The sequence below is a fragment of the Myxine glutinosa genome, chromosome 9 (assembly GCF_964187855.1).
Source record: "Myxine glutinosa chromosome 9, kmMyxGlut1.1, whole genome shotgun sequence".
In the NCBI taxonomy this organism is placed as follows: Eukaryota; Metazoa; Chordata; class Myxini; order Myxiniformes; family Myxinidae; genus Myxine; species Myxine glutinosa.
This window is the reverse complement of record NC_136269.1, coordinates 527,504-547,386: the sequence shown is the minus strand read 5'-3', so window position 1 is coordinate 547,386 and position 19,883 is coordinate 527,504. Positions and strand designations below refer to the sequence as shown.

Here is a 19,883-nt window from a genome sequence, read left to right as displayed (position 1 = left end):
CCCACTAATTCACCCCAGATCCACCTTGTTTGAAATTCCAACTTCTTTCCTGGAAGTCTTGGCAGTGTCCATATGTTTTATACCTCTCCCACACCCCCCCCCCCCTTCCCATGCCTCCCCCCCAAAGCCCTCTCCCTCCCACAGTTCTCTCGATGTCTCCATGTCTCTCGGTCCCTGCTCTCAAATATTGTGTTTGTGTCCTTCCCCCTCTCTCCCCATCTTGTCTACCGCTCCCGATGTTATTTGTTTTGTGTGTCTGTTTGTCTTTCTGTGTGATTAATGTTCGCTCTTTCACGAGCCTCGATCTTGTATACAAAAAATAAAAAATAAAAAATTTAAAAAAATGTTCCTCCATTTTGCCGACTCAATGGGTCTAATGTCTTCCTGCATGAATTTGTAATGGAACTCTTACTTCATATTCAGAACTTTTCTTTCCCCTACGCACGTTATAGGATAAAGAAAGTTAACGAGTCCTTCTACATTGGGAGTCGCTTCAATGTTTGCATCCGTTACAGTTAGAGTACCTCTCATTTACGGAAACGAGGAATTATTTTTTGGGTAACCCTTGTAGTTCCGTTGTTTTTGCTTTCCCTTCCATTGTATGCATGGTACATTGTATGTATGGTACATTGTATGTGCTAGCGTGATTCAGCGTGCCCCGCGCGCCTCACCACACGTCGTTTCAGAGTGGTAGGCATCTTTGACCATTTCGGTGTCTTTTGGGTTTCATGGTGTTTTGGGTCTTCAGGGCCATTTGGGTCTTCGGGGTCTTTTGGATCCTCTGGGCCTTCAAGGGTATTTTGTGTCTTTGAGGTGTTTTAAGTCTTCAGGGTCTTTTGGTGTCTTCAGGGTCTTTGGTGTCTTTTGGGTCTTCAGGGGCTTTTGGGTCTTAAGGTTATTTTGGTTCTTCTTGGTCTTTAAGGGTTTTTGGGTCTTTTGGGGTCTTCCAGGTATTTTTTGTCTTCGGGGTCTTATAGGTCTTCGGAGTCTTTTTGGTCTTTGGAGTATTTTGGGTCTTCGGGGTCTTTTTGGTCTTTGGGGTATTTTGGGTCTTCAAGGTGTTTTGGGTCTTCGGGGTGTTTTGGGTCTTTGGGGTGTTTTGGGTCTTCGGGGTGTTTTGGGTCTTTGGGGTGTTTTGGGTCTTCGGGGTGTTTTGGGTCTTCGGGGTGTTTTGGGTCTTCGGGGTGGTTTGGGTCTTCGGGGTGTTTTGGGTCTTCGGGGTGTTTTGGGTCTTCGGGGTCTTTTGGGTCTTCGGGGTGTTTTGGGTCTTCGGGGTGTTTTGGGTCTTCGGGGTGTTTTGGGTCTTCGGGGTGTTTTGGGTCTTCGGGGTGGTTTGGGTCTTCGGGGTGTTTTGGGTCTTTGGGGTGTTTTGGGTCTTCTGGGTGTTTTGGGTCTTCGGGGTATTTTGGGTCTTCGGGGTGTTTTGGGTATTCGGGGTGTTTTGGGTCCTCGGGGTGTTTTGGGTCCTCGGGGTGTTTTGGGTCTTTGGCGTGTTTGGGGTGTTTTGGGTCTTCTGGGTCTTTTCGGTATTCGGGATCTTTTGGGTATTCGGGGTCTTTTGGGTCTTCGGGGTGTTTTGGGTCTTTGGGGTGTTTTGGGTCTTCGGGGTGTTTTGGGTCTTTGGGGTGTTTTGGGTCTTCTGGGTGTTTTGGGTCTTCTGGGTGTTTTGGGTTTTCGGGGTATTTTGGGTCTTTGGGGTGTTTTGGGTATTCGGGGTGTTTTGTGTCCTCGGGGAGTTTTGTGTCTTCGGGAGTTTTGTGTCTTCGGGGTGTTTTGGGTCTTCGGGGTGTTTTGAGTCTTCTGGGTGTTTTGGGTCTTCTGGGTGTTTTGGGTCTTCGTGGTCTTTTGGGTCTTCTTGGTCTTTTGGGTGTTCGGGGAGTTTTTGGTCTTCGGGGTGTTTTGGGTCTTCGGGGCGTTTTGGGTGTTCGGGGTGTTCGGGGTGTTTTGAGTGTTCAGGGTGTTTTGGGTGTTCGGGGTGTTTTGGGTGTTTTGGGTGTTTTGGGTGTTCGGGGTGTTTTGGGTCTTCAGGGTATTTTGGGTCTTCAGGGACTTTTGGGTCTTCGGGGTGTTTTGGTCTTCGGGGTGTTTTAGGTCTTTGGGGTGTTTCGCGTCTTCGTGGTGTTTTGGGTCTTCGCGGTGTTTTGGGTCTTCGGGGTTTTGGGTATTCAGGGTCTTTTTGAGCCTCAGGGCCTTAAAGGGTATTTTGGGTCTTTGGGGGTCTTCCGGGTATTTTGGGTCTTCAGGGGTCTTGGTGGTCTGAAGGGTCTTGGGGGAATTAAAGGGTCATCAAAGGTCTGAGGGGTCTCAGCAGTCTTAACGCAATTAAAAGGGTTAATTAAGAGGGTGGTAATTTTATTTGAAGAAGAAGAAGAAGACGTTTTCGTCGCATGTAAACATACATACATAACGACATAACCATATACGTTTGCTCTATTATAATAAGATGGTACATTTTATGTACTCGCAACGGTTCCCACCCTATGGGCGGGGCTTCAATTGGGAGGCCCAAATGAAAAGGCTAAATATCAGAAATTGAAGGCTTTTTTTCCTTTAAACGATTTATATAAACATCCGTTAAATCTCGATCGGTGCAGCCCTTTGTGCAGCACCCGGGAAAATAACGTCATGCGGGAGCAAGTATCAGCAGGATGTGGCAGTGTGGGAGTCCATGGTTCTGATCCTCCTTCATGCCGAAGTAGCCCACCACTTCTCCAAGCATTCCGCTCTTCAGATCCGCCATGACAGATTTAAGCTTGATACTGAAGACGTGTGCAGTTAGTCTTCCCGATGTCGTATGTACTCCCGATACTTGTTTCCTTCATTGTAAAAACTTCCAAATCAACAGTTAAAAGGATTTTGAGCCGATAGGTGTTACGGCCTTGGCAAGATCGATGGAGACAGCGATCTGTTCGCGTATTCACCGCCCAAATAGCTACGGTATTTGGAATTCTCTCATGAAGAGATTAAACTAATCGTGTTCACAATCGCTATGTCGTATGTACTCCCGATACGTGTTTCCTTCAGTTGAAATGGGTTACAATTCTCTCAAGCAGGGATTCAACCCGTGTCCTTATAAAAGGTCTTTGTCCGAGGTCACCGAGTTCGATCAGTGCAGCCGTGCAGCGATCGGTGCAGCCGTTTGTGCGGCACCCGGGAAAACAACATCGTCACAATGAGAACAATGAACGTTATGCGAACGTGAATGTTATACGTGAGTCCAAACCTGAGAATGCTGGAGACTAAAGCTGAAATTGGGAAAACTAAATAGCCGATTTTACTCCTGGAGATCCCAGGATTATCCACCCAAAATATCGTTGAGATCGGTTCAGCAGTTTTTACGGTACCTTTGAACAGACAGACAGACGGACGGACATTTGGTGAATTATAGTAAGATGGTACATTTTATGTATGGTACATTTTATGTATGGTACATTGTATGTATGGTACATTGTATGTATGGTACATTGTATGTATTGCACATTGTATGTATGGTACATTGTATCTATGGTACATTTTATGTATGGTACATTGTATGTATGGTACATTGTATGTGTGGTACATTGTATGTCTGGTACAATTTATGTATGGTACATTGTATGTATGGTACATTATATGTATGGTACATTGTATGTATGGTACATTTTATGTATGGTACATTTTATGTATGGTACATTGTATGTATGGTACATTGTATGGATGGTACATTGTATGTATAATAATAATAATAATAATAATAATGCATTTATTTTATATAGCGCTTTTCAGGAAGCCCAAAGACGCTTTGACAGAGTGCAAAACATAATGCACAGCAAAACATAAAAACAATTGCAAAAAAAAGAAGAATCAATAGGGAAATATTCAAAGCACAAAGGAGGGAGAAGGAGAGTTGATAGTCAGGGGTTAGATGCTGTGGGTTAAATGTTGAATGCAGTGTTGAACAGGTGGGTCTTGAGTGATGTTTTGAATGTGGTGAGTGAGGAGGAGTCTCTGATGGTGTGAGGTAGCGAGTTCCAGAGGGTGGGAGCAGCGATGGAGAAGGCCCTGTCCCCCCAGGATCTAAATTTGGTCCGGATGGGGGGGGTCAGGAGGTTGGTACCAGCAGAGCGGAGGTTGCGGGTGGGAGTGTGTCTGGAGAGGAGGTCAGCCAGGTAGGATGGGGCCAGGTTATGGAGGGCTTTGTAGGTCAAGAGGAGGATTTTGTACTGGATTCTCTGGGAGATGGGGAGCCAGTGAAGCTTGTAAAGGACGGGGGTGATGTGGTCACGGGTCCGGGAATGGGTGAGTAGACGGGCAGCGGAGTTCTGAATGTATTGGAGTTTATTGGTGATTGTTGAGGGTGAACCATAAAGGAGGCTATTGCAGTAGTCCAGACGGGAAGTGATGAAGGCGTGGATGAGGGTTTCTGCAGCCACGGAGGAGAGGGATGGACGGAGACGGGCGATGTTTTTCAGGTGAAAGAAGGCTGTCTTTGTGATCTGTTTAGTGTATTTGTCGAAGGAGAGGGTTTGGTCAAAGATGATGCCAAGATTCCGGATGTGAGGGGAGGTGGATACTGGGAAACCGTCGATGTTGAGGGCAAAGTTATGGGTGGACTTGGTGAGCGTTTTTGGGCCAATGATGATTATTTCAGATTTATCACAGTTAAGTTTGAGGAAGTTGATTTGAAGCCAGGATTTTATTTCAGTGATGCAGTTTGTCAGGATAGAGTGGGTGGCGGTGGAGATGGACTTGGTGGAGATGAAAAGCTGGATGTCATCGGCGAAGCAGTGGAATTGGAGACCATGACGGCGGATTAAGTGACCGAGGGGGGACAGGTAAAGGATGAAGAGGAGGGGGCCAAGAACTGAACCTTGGGGGACACCTTGGGGGAGGGGAGCAGTAGGGGATTTGCAGTTATTGATGGAGATGAACTGACGTCTGTCAGAGAGGTATGATTTAATCCAAGAGAGGGCAGGGCCGGTAACGTTAAAGGTGGTTTCAAGTCGGGTGAGGAGGATGGTGTGATCGATGGTGTCAAAGGCGGCGCTGAGGTCGAGGAGGATGAGAATGTTGAGGTTGCCAGCATCAGAGGAGAGGAGAAGGTCGTTGGTGATTTTGAGGAGAGCAGTTTCAGTACTGTGGTTGGAGCGGAATCCGGATTGGAATGTTTCATACAGGTTATTGGCAGAGAGGTGATGTTTGAGTTGAGTGGCTACAGCGCGTTCCAAAACCTTTGACAGAAAGGGTAGGTTGGAGATGGGTCTGAAGTTGTTTAGGGTGTCAGGGTTTAGTCCAGGTTTTTTCAGAATGGGGGTAACAGCAGCAATTTTGAGGGATGGTTGGACGATGCCTGTAGACAGGGAGGAGTTTATTGTTGCAATGATAAGTGGAGAGAGAGCAGGAAGGGAGGCCTTGACAAAGCTGGAGGGGATGGGGTCAAGAGTGCAGGTGGCAGTTTTCATTCCGATGAGGAGTTCAGAGAGGTCAGTAGGGGAGACTGGGGAGAATTGAGACAGGGTATTGAGACAGTATGGTACATTTTATGTATGGTACATTTTATGTATGGTACATTGTATGTACGGTACATTGTATGTATGGTACATTGTATGTATGGTACATTTTATCTATGGTACATTGTATGGATGGTACATTGTATGTATGCTACATTTTATGTATGGTACATTGTATGTATGGTACATTTTATTTATGGTACATTGTATGTATGGTACATTGTATGTATGGTACTGTTGCGGATATGGCATTTGGCCTCCATATCCGCTTGTAAATATTCCCTTATTTCCCCAATACTCCCCAACTATCCCCAATCCCCCATTCCCTAGTCCCATTGCCTGTAAATAACACTCTGTAGAACCGACCTTCCCCTTTTTCCCCCATTAAATGTCGTGCCCAGGTTCACCGCATCTCACGTAGACAACTATAGGACATCTTGCTAGTTATTCTTAGTCTATGTCAGTTAAGGACTCGTTTCCATTAATTCTGACTCTTCGTTGCACCAGAATGTGATCGTATGGCACCAGTAGTGAGTTTAGGACCTCCCCATACCTCCTCCCATCTTCCCCATGAAACAACAACAACAACAACAACAACAACAACTACAACAACGGCGTGCGGGGAGTGTGCGTCCTCACACCGGCTTGGTTAGCCGCCATTGACCATGCGCTCCGACGGGGTTACCACGAAGGGGCTCACTGTCAGCTCCTCGTCAAGGGCGGAGCCCGGTAACCCCCCCGCACCCAATAAGAAGGGCGGACCGATTCCATCTGGGGCGGAGCTAACTAGCCGAGGGCGTGTAACTCCCCGCCGGATATACGCAGCGACTGACCGGACGTGACATCAGATGCGCCCCGAGCTTGAAGAAGAGACAAGTCGCGACCTCCGAGCGCTGAGCGCCCTCCCCGCATCTACTGGACCGGACCTGGTCGATTCTGTCCCTGAGCCAAGGTGCACCTTGAGCCATCGACTACCCGCTTTCCTTGCCATCAATCCCCGTGTGAGTCAGTTTTGTCCTGTTTATCTGTCGTCTGTCGGGGCTACTATAAGACCGTAATTAAGTGCCTACCTTACTATGCTGTCTCTCTCATCCCTGTAATCTGACCTTCCGCAATATTATAACCTCCTCCGGAGGTCTTGAGAACTGAACCCTTGGTGTCGTGTCATTTTAACCCAGCCGTTGTGTCCTTTTCCTCAATTGATTTAGCGTAGCGCGACTCGGCCAACGTTCGAGTATAATCGGGTAAACGTGCAGACGCGGTCATACCAAACCGCTCGGTAAACCAACATCCACAACCGCGTCTGTAACAATTGGTGTCAGGAGTGTCGGATTCGGACCTGGGACTAAATTTATTAGGCCCAAATTTTGGAACACCAATTGTACCACTAGGGTAACAATTGGTGTTGGGAGGTAGAATTCGATCCGGAGCGCGTTTCCCGCGCTCGAAATTATAACGGCGAAATTTGGTTGTGTTTTACAAAATATAAAAACCCGAATTTTGAAAGTCGCGCTATGGCAGACCAAGTCGGCTGGGGTCCGGTAGAGGAGAGTGAGGCAGGGTCGGTCCAGGACCAAAATGAGGGACATAAGGAGAGCGAAGCAGTGAGGGTAGCAGACGCACAAAATAGCGTCGTTGCGCCCGACGTTGCGGGCGCGCAAAATGGCGCCTCGCTGGTCACGGCGACCGCGCCCGCGACCGTGGCAGCGCCCCTGGTGGATTCGAACCTTTTCCTCCTGCAAATGAGGGCCCTTATGGAACAAATGGGAGACCAAATGGTGGGAATGAGGGCTGATAGTGAGCGATTGGGAAACCAAATGGGGGTAATGGGAAACCAAATGGGGGTAATGGGGAACCGGATGGATGCTCAGAGTGAGCAATTGGGGGTAATGGGAAACCAAATGGGGGTAATGAGGGACGAAGCGAGGGGTACCGGTGAGGGGTTAGACAATAATTTTAAGGGATTAGACAAGAAATTTGGGAAGTTAGACAATAATTTTGAGGAGTTAGACAAGAAATTTGGGAAGTTAGACAATAATTTTGAGGGGTTAGACAACGGGATAAAAGACGTGAGAAATGGGTTAATGGGGGTAGAAAACAGAATGGCCGCTCAAGATAATCAAATGGAAGGGATGCAAAAGGGGTTAGAGGGGTTAGAAAACAGGATGGAAGGCAAATTGAGGGACATGAGGGACCAAGCGGAAAGGGAAGTTAAACAAATGGGGCAGCAGATAGAGGGGGTCAGAATGGGGGTAGAAACCAAACTGGATGCTCACAGGGAGGAAATGGAGCAGATGAGGGTGGCATCTGGGCAGGAGATGCAAGTGATGGGAGAGGAGATCAGAAGAGGTGTGAGTGAGGAGGTCGGAGGAGTGCGCGAGGAGGTGAGGCACTGTAAGGAGCGCATGGAGAAGGAGGTGAGAAAGGGGACTGTAAAATTGCAAGGGGGTATAGAGGAGTTGACGCTGGGAGTAGAACAACTGACAGTGGGACAAAAGGAGTTGGGGGACCAGGTAAAGAAGAACACAGCGGTAATAGAGGGTTTAAAATCGACACAGAAGGAGATGAAAAAGGACGTAGGGGTCATTAAAAAAGAGTGTCAGACAGTACATGAGGACCTGACGAGGAAAATGGACAAGGTGGTAGAGGTCATGGAGGTTAAAGAGCGGGAGGTGCGGGAGCACATAGAAAAAAATAAAGTGGAGTTAGAGGAAGAACTTAAAGGGGCGCACGAAGAGATGAAGGAGGTGAAGCAGAAATTAGAAGAAGTGGAAGAAGGGGTGAGCGAAATTAAGAAGCGACGGAGAGAGGATAAGAAAGAGATAAAGGAGGAAGTAAAAGAATTGGTCCAAAGTCTGTGTTCGGATCGTGATGATGTGCTCATTAACCGGATGAGGGATTCGCAGGTGATGGAGGAGAAGCGAAGAGAAAGAGGACCCGGTGTAAGTGGTGACCAATATGGTCGTGCGTATGATGCGCCAGGTGATTTAATAAGCTTGGGGGTCGAGATAGACCCGGATGTTCGTGAGAGGCCACGAGTGAGGTGTATGGCTGGTCCGGAGGGTATGGAACGAGAGGTGCGAGGTGTGGGTGAGCAAGGTTGTGGTGGTATGGAATGGGTAGCGGGTTGCGGAAGTGTGACCCATGCATCGACACCAACAGGGGTAGTTGTTGGAGGGACCGGGGAGGCACGAGAGCCCCTTGGGGGTAATGTACTGTGGGGGCCCGGCCGGTTCGGCCCCGCGCTGACCCCGCAAGGGGCGACGCACGGGGTCCGGCAGGCGGGCAACGACTCGCATACGAGGTGGTCCCACAAGGTCCCACTCGCGCCGTATGACGGCAAGAGTGATCTACGCGCGTACCTGGCGCAGTTCGACTGTGTGTGTAAGGGCAACGGTTGGGGTGAGGACGAAGGTGGAGTACACCTGGTGGCCGCATTGCGTGGCGCGGCGGCGGAGGTGCTGACGGCATTACCAGCGGGTGCTCTCACCCTGCCAGCCCTCCGCGACGCCCTAATTAATCGATTCGGCATTGAACAGCAGAGCGAGCTTGTTAAAGCTCAGCTCGCGCTGCGAAAGCGCAAGCCCCAGGAAGCCATCGGGGAACATGCCCACGACATTCGCCGCGCAGTGGGGATCGCACATGCTAGCATGGCAGCGGATTCCCGGGAAAGCCTGGCGCTGGACCATTTTATCCAGGCCCTCCCGGATATTGAGCTCCGGCAACAGCTCGCCATGTGGCGCCCGCAGACTCTGAGCCAGGCGGCTGACGCTGCGGCCCGTTGGGAAGCAGCGAGGCCCCTGGCCCGGGGGGGCGAGCGTCTCGCAATGGCGGTCCGCCAGGTGGGACCCCCGATGGAGGGCGGACCCCTTAGGGGGCCCGCCCCCGACGTGGGTCCTGACCTGGCGGGCATGGTCCGGAGGCTGGTGGACCAGCGCCTGGCGGGACCTGGACCATGGCAGGCGGCCCCGGAGGTGGCCCGCGGTGGACCACGAGCGGGTAATCCAATTCGGACCTACAGGGGGGGAAATTTGGAATTCCGGAGGCAAGCACCTTATCAGGTGAGGTGCTATACCTGCAACCGTCTGGGTCACCTGGCGCGGCACTGTCGAGCCGCGCGCCGGGATGATCCCCGGCGGTTGAGGTCCTCAACTCCGCCCAGGGGGGAGCGGGTTAGCCGACCCCAGACACCCCCCCCCCCCGCCAGACCCCGGGAAACTAGAAGGTGTCGGGCACGTAGGGCGGTGTTCGGCAGCAGAGGATGGAGGAGAGCCCTCATTGACGCGACAGGTCATTTATTGTGGCCAAATTGGAACCGGTAGCCTGACAATTAGATGCAAAATTGCCGGCGTGGGGGTAGACGCCGTAGTGGACACAGGAGCTAGCGCCACGATCATCAGCCCTGTGGTCCTTAATTCGAGCGCAGGTGGCTGGGATAAGATCCAGCGCCTGCAAAATTATAGTTTGCAGCTTGCTACCGGGGTAACGGCCCCGATCATAGGGCGTGGTTCTGTGACCCTCAAGTTAGGGTCGGTAAGGAGGGAGATAGATGTTTGGGTGGCGGAGGTGTGCGACCCATGTTTAATAGGGTTGGACCTGTTGACTGCCAGCGGCTGTAAAATCGACTTGTGCCGGGGGATCCTGCAGGTGGGAGTAGAAGAGCTGCCGTTAGGGGGAGTGAGCACGGCCGAGAGAGCGGAGCTGGAGGCTTCCGAGGCCGTGACCATCCCCCCAAGGGCCGAGGCGATAGTGCCGGCCCGGTGGGCAGCTCGCCCAACGTGGCAGGAGTCCTGCGGCCTGGTCGAACCGGTGGCAGCGCAGTCCATACCGGGTTTAATCGTGGGCCGCACCCTTGTAAAAACGGACGGACCGGTAGTGGCCGTCCGAGTAATAAATATGAGTACAGAACCACGCACTATAGTAAGGGGCACGAGGGTAGCTGGCTGCACCCCAGTTGAGGAAGTCGCGACAGTGAGGGGCGAGAACGTCCAGCCGAGCCGACCCCGGGGGGAGCCTTCAATAAGAAGTAGGAATTGGCCCGATCCCATTTGCGAGATGGTAAATCGTAGTAGCGTAGAGTTGGGAGGTACCCAGAGGGAGGCCTTACACAAACTGGTTGGGTCCCATTTGGACCTCTTCTCCCTGTCCACCGAGGATATTGGACGTACGGGCCTGGTGAAACATCAGATCCACACCGGTGAGGCCCGGCCTATTCGTCAGGCCGCCCGACGGCTCCCTTGGAGCAAGAGGGCGGAAGCTGACGAGCAAGTTGAAAAAATGCTCGACGCAGGTGTGATCGAGCCCTCGGGAAGTCCTTGGATGTCACCTGTTGTGCTGGTCAAAAAGAAGGATGGGACCACGCGGTTCTGCGTGGACTATCGCCAGCTAAACAACGTGACACTCAAGGACTCATATCCCCTGCCAAGGATTGATGACACCCTCGATGCCGTTGCGGGCTCAAATTGGTTCACAACTTTGGACCTCAAGAGTGGGTATTGGCAGGTGGAGATGGATAGGCAGGGAAGGAGAAAACGGCATTTTCCACAGGTAAGGGACTGTATCAGTTTACTGTGATGCCGTTTGGTTTGTGTAACGCCCCCGCCACCTTTGAAAGATTGATGGAGCATGTACTAGGCGGCATGCCATGGCAATCATGCCTGGTGTACCTGGATGACGTCCTGGTACATGCCCAAACGTTCCCCCAGGCAGTAGCTAATTTGGACCAGGTGTTCGGGTGCCTCAGACAGGCAGGGTTGAAGCTGAACCCGAGTAAGTGCACTTTGTTTGCAAGAGAGGTGGCCTATCTAGGTCACGTGATCGGCCGCGAGGGGGTAAAAACGGACCCAGACAAAATTAAAGCGGTAGAGGAGTGGCCCGCACCACGTACCATCAAAGAGGTGCGGGGATTTTTGGGACTCTGCTCCTACTACCGGCGCTTTGTGGCGAAATTTGCGGAGTTGGCCCGTCCCCTCCACCGGCTTACGGAGAAGGGGACGCGATTTAATTGGACACGGGAGTGCCACGAGGCCTTCCAAAAATTGAAGGGGTGTCTGACATCCGCACCCCTTCTAGCGTACCCCACTAGCAACGGGGCATTTACCCTGGACACGGATGCGAGCCAGGAAGGATTGGGCGCAGTTTTGTCTCAGACACAGGAGGGCGTGGAGAGAGTGATTGGTTATTATAGTCGGGCCTTAAGTAGGCCCGAGAGAAATTATTGCGTCACTCGCAAAGAGTTATTGGCTATGCTGGCTGCCATGAACCATTTCCACCCGTACTTGTACGGGCGGAAATTTTTGGTTAGAACTGACCATTCCTCCTTGCAATGGCTCCTTCGGTTCAAGGAACCAGAGGGCCAAATTGCGAGGTGGTTGGAAAAGTTGCAGCAGTACGATTTTGATGTGGCCCATAGGGCCGGGAAGGCCCATGGTAATGCGGACGCACTCTCTCGGCGTCCTTGTCTGGGGGAAAACTGCAAATTTTGTGCGAGACACGAGGAGAGGGAACAATTGGGCGATTCGGACCCGACCCTCGTTGTCCGGGCAACCCGGGTGAGAGGGCCAATTTTGCCACTAACCGCAGATGAGGAATTCGGAACTTTGGCATGGAGCACGGCCCAGCAGGAGGATCCTGTCCTGGGGCCAGTGTTCAATTGGGTCAAATTGGGGCAAAGACCAAAGGGGGAAGAGGTCACCCCCCTCGGGGCACAAACAAAGGCATATTGGGCTCAGTGGCAGACCCTGGAATTGAAGGATAACATCTTGTATCGCAAGTGGGTGGAGGTTCCCTCTGATAGAACTTCCTGGCTGGTGATAGTCCCTGACAAATTCAAGAACGTCATATTGCAACAGGTGCATGGTACCCGCTCCGGCGGCCATTTGGGCAGGACAAAGACAATATCGCGGGTACGCCGGAGGTTTTATTGGGTGAATATGGGGCGCGACATACAGGACTGGTGTCGGAGATGCGACGCCTGTACTGCCAAAAAGGGACCAGCACGGAGGATGAGGGCCCCCCTTAAATTACACCAGGTGGGGGCCCCCCTAGAGCGGGTGGCCATGGATATCCTAGGCCCACTACCCCGCACCCGCCTAGGTAATAAGTACATCCTCGTTGTGATGGACCACTTCACCAAGTGGCCGGAGGCCTACGCCCTCCCTAACCAAGAAGCAGGGGTGGTAGCGCAGGCCTTCGTGGAAGGATTTGTGTGCCGGCATGGGATTCCACAGGAGTTGCACACCGACCAGGGACGAAATTTTGAGAGCAAATTGCTAAAAGATGTGTGCAGTCTCCTGTCAATTCGGAAAACCAGAACAACGCCTTTAAGACCTCAATCTGACGGGATGGTGGAAAGATTTAACCGAACTCTAATCCAACAACTGGCACTGTTCACCGCCACCCGTCAGGATGACTGGGACGAACATCTCCCTTATTTGCTTATGGCCTACCGAACCAGCCAGCACGGGGCCACCGCATGCAGTCCAGCGTTGCTTATGTATGGGCGGGAGTTACGGGCTCCCGCCGACTTGCTATGCGGTCCCGTGCCAAACACAGTGGTTAACCCGCCGAGGGAGGGGTACGCACGTCACCTAGAGGAAGGCATGGAGCTAGTCCATGCCTTCGCCCGCCGCCAACTCCATCTGGCGGGGGAAAAGATGAAGCGCAGGTATGACGACCGGAGCCAGGGGAGTCAATACGCTCCGGGGATGAATATTTGGTTCTTTAATCCCCGGAGACGGAAGGGAAGGTGCCCAAAACTCACCTCCCCCTGGCAAGGCCCAGGAGTCGTCCTGTCGCAAATCTGTGACGTGGTCATTAAGATCAAAATGGGGCCACGAGCCCTCCCTCGGATCGTCCACGCCGACCGGATAAGACCTTACACCGGCGAGCAGGCGCCCCCGTGGATTGCCTCGGCTTTAGATGCCGAGGCGGGACCCAGTACCTCTGAACAAGGGGGGCTTATTAGTGCCAGAGGACTGGGGGATTGAGGAGCGATGGGCCCGGTGGGTAAGGGTGGCATCCTTGCCACCCTTCCCATAGTGGGGCAAATGCGCTATAGCTTATGGGGTGTATGGCAGTGAAAACTAGCCCGGGTGGGTTAGGTTATATGGTAGGGATCTAGCGAAGATGACATTAGGTGATGTTAAGTTTAGTTAGTGACTGATACCTGTAGTGGGGACGCAGGTAGATTAGTGTGGATGATAATGACGTGGGAGCGCAATAGTTTAAAGGGACGACTGGGAAGCGCAAGTTTCAGAAGGGAGTAGTTAGCTGAGATGATGCCGTGTGTGTGAGAATTGAACAGGTGTGATTGCACAGGTGTGCAACTGGACAGGTGTGTGGAGCAGTGTATGAGTAGTGAGTGTTGTGGATCAGCGCGAATGCGCTTGGGGAGAGAAGGGTGCAGGTGGCACCAGGTGTGAGAGCACAGGTGTGCAAGTACAGGTGTGTGGAGAGAGTTGGAGTAAGTGGTACGGAGTGGTGTGCATGGTGCGAAGGTGTGGATGGGGGAAGAGTGGACCCCTTTCACGAGTACCCGGGGCGGGTAGTGTAAGTGTTAGGTAGAGGGTATAGGTAAATTGTGGTTGGATATTGGCATTTGTCGTGCGGTTGCAGAATGGTTTTGTGGATGGGTGCATTAGTGTTGTGGAAATGGCTGGGCGTGTAGCCTGTTAGTGTGTGTAGTTGGTTGGGCACTCCACCACTGTGAGGATGTCGGCCAGGTGAGGCCGCAGGTGGGCTCTGGGAGCCGTTAGTGTCAGTGGGGCCCGAGGATCCGGAGGACGGACCCGGGTAGCCCAGTGCCAGAGAGGGCACCGAGTGGGGAGAGCGCCAGAGGGCCTTCCCCAGGTAGTTAGGTTAGGGTAAGGAGCAGGTAAGCTCGGAGGCAACTGCAGTGGTGGAGGTGTGCAGGTGGGTAGACCCGCTGGGAGAGGTACACGCCACAGCCCAGAAATTGTGCGAGGGCACCGGGAGATGAATCGGGGGAGTGAGACCCCAAATTGAAAAGCACCACAGTTTGCTCAATGGGAATTGGTTTTTAGAACCCATAGTGTAAGAGGGCCAATGGTTTGGCAGGAGAAAGACCCCGGGTAATGTAAAGTTGTTAAAGTCATTTAAGAAATAGTTAGGATTGATGAACCTGTCGCACCATACGCAGCCACTTACCTGTGGTGATGATGATGACTCCACACCTGTGTTTTCTTTGTTCTGTGTGCAGGAAATGAGAATTGCGGTGAGGATTTGTGAGACGCATCACGACGTGGATGAGACATTGGGGTGATTCCATCTCTCCCTCCTTAGGAGGGACTGATGATGAATTGGTGATGACAAATTATGATGTTGAGTTGGAGATGGCAAATTTTGATGGGAGTTGAAAATGGCAAATTTGATTGGTTAGGAGGGAGAGAAGACGAATTTGGTTTATGGGAGGAACGGGGAAGACAGACAGTAGGGACGTTTGTTGATTTGTAAAATAGATGTTTATGGGTAGTGTTGTGTTTTGTGGATACAGTAAGGGGTAAGGGAGGGGCCATGTAGGTTACCTGGTGGGGGGGGGGGGCGTACGGTAGGAACGTACCTGTCTCACCTGGTTCCCATGTGCCCCCAGTGTGCATTACCTTGCATTGCGTGCACTTTTGCGCCCTTACCACCTTACTCACTTGTCTGCTTCTTTTGTCTCCCACCTCCGAGGATCTGGCTTTGGGGCAGAGAGAGAGGAGAGAGAGGTGCTGGCTCCGCAGTTGTGGGCCTGCACTTTCGCTGCTTGCTGCCTGGATCGATACACCATATGGACCGCAATTTTGGTGGCCACCCACAATGGACCGCAGTTCTTTTGCGGCCAAGCACCACCCGTGGATGGACCTATGGGTCAACGTGGCACCTATGCCATACAGGTGAACCACTTATAGTTGGCCCCCTGACGGCCACAATAAAGAAATGGACGCGGTTGGCGCCTTTCTTTATTTTTGAAAGCAGTAAGAAGGCCAAGTGCACCACACGAAGGCAAGACCAGCGGCAGACCATCGGCCGGCTGCGACACCACACCGTGATTTATAGACACTTTATTGGTGCATCGGATGGTGCTGACTGTACATGATGGGGTGGTGCTTTTGGTGCTTGGATGGGGTGCTCTGCACATTATTAAAGGCCGTAAGGCCACAGAGCACTCGTGGGTTGGTGTATCGATGCTGGCATGCGTGCTCTCTCTATGCATAACATCTGCATGTGTTCCTCCAAAAACAGGTCCTGGATCGTAGTGTAAATATCAGCGTAGTCTTGTGTAAATAATGCTCCCTACCGGCTGTATGTTTAGTTTGCGAATTCTTTCCGCAATTCGGTTATCCTGTGGGTGTGTTTCTGTGAGGAGAAGGGTGCAACGTCGCAGGGGGACATATTTACTCATTTGTGAATATCCGTAAAACTGTCGCACTCAGGGTAGAGTTAATAGTAGAGGGAACTACATCTGAGTGCCACACTAAAATAGGTAAAAATTTATCGGGTCGGGACGCCCCGAGGGTAGAGAAGGGTGCAATGTTGCGGATATGGCATTTGGCCTCCATATCCGCTTGTAAATATTCCCTTATTTCCCCAATACTCCCCAACTATCCCCAATCCCCCATTCCCTAGTCCCATTGCCTGTAAATAACACTCTGTAGAACCGACCTTCCCCTTTTTCCCCCATTGAATGTCGTGCCCAGGTTCACCGCATCTCACGTAGACAACTATAGGACATCTTGCTAGTTATTCTTAGTCTACGTCAGTTAAGGACTCGTTTCCATTAATTCTGACTCTTCGTTGCACCAGAATGTGATCGTATGGCACCAGTAGTGAGTTTAGGACCTCCCCATACCTCCTCCCATCTTCCCCATGAAACAACAACAACAACAACAACAACTACAACAACGGCGTGCGGGGAGTGTGCGTCCTCACACCGGCTTGGTTAGCCGCCATTGACCATGCGCTCCGACGGGGTTACCACGAAGGGGCTCACTGTCAGCTCCTCGTCAAGGGCGGAGCCCGGTAACCCCCCTGCACCCAATAAGAAGGGCGGACCGATTCCATCTGGGGCGGAGCTAACTAGCCGAGGGCGTGTCACTCCCCGCCGGATATACGCAGCGACTGACCGGACGTGACATCAGATGCGCCCCGAGCTTGAAGAAGAGACAAGTCGCGACCTCCGAGCGCTGAGCGCCCTCCCCGCATCTACTGGACCGGACCTGGTCGATTCTGTCCCTGAGCCAAGGTGCACCTTGAGCCATCGACTACCCGCTTTCCTTGCCATCAATCCCCGTGTGAGTCAGTTTTGTCCTGTTTATCTGTCGTCTGTCGGGGCTACTATAAGACCGTAATTAAGTGCCTACCTTACTATGCTGTCTCTCTCCTCCCTGTAATCTGACCTTCCGCAATATTATAACCTCCTCCGGAGGTCTTGAGAACTGAACCCTTGGTGTCGTGTCATTTTAACCCAGCCGTTGTGTCCTTTTCCTCAATTGATTTAGCGTAGCGCGACTCGGCCAACGTTCGAGTATAATCGGGTAAACGTGCAGACGCGGTCATACCAAACCGCTCGGTAAACCAACATCCACAACCGCGTCTGTAACAGTACATTGTATGTATTGTACATTGTATGTATGGTACATTTTATTTATGGTACATTTTATGTATGGTACATTGTATGTATGGTACATTGTATGTATGTTACATTGTATGTATGGTACATTTTATGTATGGTACAATTTATGTATGGTACATTGTATGTATGGTACATTGTATGTATGGTACATTGTATGTATGGTACATTGTATGTATGGTACATTGTATGGATGGTACATTGTATGTATGGTACATTTTATGTATGGTACATTTTATGTATGGTACATTGTATGTATGGTACATTGTATGTATGTTACATTGTATGTATGGTACATTTTATGTATGGTACAATTTATGTATGGTACATTGTATGTATGGTACATTGTATGTATGGTACATTGTATGTATGGTACATTGTATGGATGGTACATTGTATGTATGGTACATTTTATGCATGGTACATTTTATGTATGGTACATTGTATGTATGGTACATTGTATGTGTGGTACATTGTATGTATGATACATTTTATCTATGGTACATTGTATGTATTGTACATTGTATGTATGGTACATTTTATTTATGGTACATTTTATGTATGGTACATTGTATGTATGGTACATTGTATGTATGGTACATTGTATGTATGGTACATTTTATGTATGGTACAATTTATGTATGGTACATTGTATGTATGGTACATTTTATGTATGGTACATTTTATATATGGTACATTGTATGGATGGTACATTGTATGTATGGTACATTTTATGTATGGTACATTTTATATATGGTACATTGTATGGATGGTACATTGTATGTATGGTACATTGTATGTATGGTACATTGTATGGATGGTACATTGTATGTATGGTACAATTTATGTATGGTACATTGTATGTTTGGTACATTTTATGTGTGGTACATTTTATATATGGTACATTGTATGTATTGTACATTGTATGGATGGTACATTGTATGTATGGTACATTTTATGTATGGTACATCCTACTCTGCTTATGTTGTTAGTAAGCAACCTGTTTCTTACCTGCTGTGCATATCCGAGAGTGCTCATGCTTTCTATTTTAATCCCAAACCGTAGGTAGATTTGAGTTCCCATCAGGGTTTCATGGGGGGTCTGCAGCACAATGGAAGCAATGGCTCCACATCCCCATACTTTGCTTCCTCTTCACTCGAAGTCATGTTTCATGTGGCCACACGCATGCCATGCCAAGAGGCTGACGCCCTGACAAAAAAGGTGTTCGCTTTTATTTATTTGATTCTTACTTTTTTTTTTAATCAAATGGTCTTCTTCTTCCTCTACCGTTGATCCATCAATTGTTTGAAATGACCTTTCACACGCTCCATCTGCTTCATTCATGCGTGTTACTGCCCATCTCAACTTGTCTCATCTTCAGCACTCCGCTCCTTCCTCCTCTGACACCGTCACTGTGCACCTGTTGTAATTGTTTTTCCCGTTCATTTTTTGCCCCAGCTTCGACATTTAGGAAACGATGAGGTACACGTCGTGTGGTCGGAGCACAGCCGGGATTATCGCCGTGGCATTATCCCGACAGAGTTTGGAGACGTCCTCATTGTGATCTACCCTATTCATTTACACCTCTTTCGTGTTCAGGTTATCCAGCGGTCAGGGGTAAGTGTCGGTTTTGTACTGTAAATAATGTTGATATTGGTTACATTTTGTGTATGTAGTTTCATGTGAAAGACTGCCTTATGGGCTCAGATGAAGCTGAAGCCTTCAGTGTTAAGGACTTTAATTGTAAGCCCATGTAGTTTTGGGATTATTACTGATATCGTTATCAAATTATGGTTAAAAAGTTATCCGGTCCACTAACGGCCACCCTGAAGGGGACAATCTATCTGCAGGATCACCTGATCTGCTCCACATGTGACAGTGACGCACATCTTGTGATTTGTCTCCTTCTGCGCTCAGGGCTACCTGAGCTGAAGCACATCTGTGTGACATATAGATTATCAAAAATATCTGGCAATTATTACCGGTGATGTATTTTCAGCAGAATTAGAGCAAAAGTTCACCCGCTAACTGGATAACAATTCACCAACATCGACGGATATCGTGCAAACATTCAACAGAGTCGGAATCGTCACCAAGTAATACACACCTGTATACTCTCTCCACATTGCAGGTACCTCTGCTTGGACCCCTGTTCGACGGAGCCATCATAGGAACGAAGCTGGTGTCCACACTTGTGAGATCTACTGCAATCAATGCCAGCCGGGCCTTGAAGCGGTGCAACCCTCTGTACCAGAATGCGTATCCTTCTCAGCACCAAATACAAGTACCATTTGCTTATTATAAAGAGGTTTCGTCCATAGATGCATACCTCCTCACAAACATCACTGATACGTCCGATGAGTGCGAATGATGCCTTTGGCTTTTAATATTAGCTCAACTGGACTTTAGGCTGGTGAGCTTATGCGATCGAGCAGTGATTGGGTGAGTGAGTGGGTGAGTGAGTGGATGAGTGAGTGGGTCAGTGAGTGAGTGAGTGGATGGATGGGTGAGTGAGTGGGTGAGTGAGTGGGTGAGTGAGTGGGTGAGTGAGTGCGTGAGTGAGAGTGAGTGGGTGAGTGAGTGCGTGAGTGAGAGTGAGTGGGTGAGTGAGTGGGTGAGTGAGTGGATGAGTGAGTGGGTCAGTGAGTGGGTCAGTAAGTGAGTGAGTGGGTGAGTGCGTGAGTGAGAGTGAGTGAGTGGGTGGGTGAGTGAGTGAGTGGGTGAGTGAGTGGGTGAGTGAGTGGATGAGTGAGTGGGTCAGT

General features: G+C 50.2%; 1 protein-coding gene across 2 annotated transcripts in view; it reads left to right on the top strand.

Moving 5' to 3' along the window:
• Positions 1-19,883, top strand: part of LOC137435670 (ral GTPase-activating protein subunit alpha-1) — a 532,061-nt gene that overhangs the window by 445,073 nt on the left and 67,105 nt on the right. For both annotated transcript variants that reach the window (XM_068129617.2, XM_068129616.2), the window contains exons 37-39: positions 18,187-18,342; positions 18,580-18,738; positions 19,253-19,380. In XM_068129617.2, the coding sequence (XP_067985718.2) occupies positions 18,187-18,342; positions 18,580-18,738; positions 19,253-19,380 (443 nt within the window). The remainder of the gene's footprint in view (positions 1-18,186; positions 18,343-18,579; positions 18,739-19,252; positions 19,381-19,883) is intronic.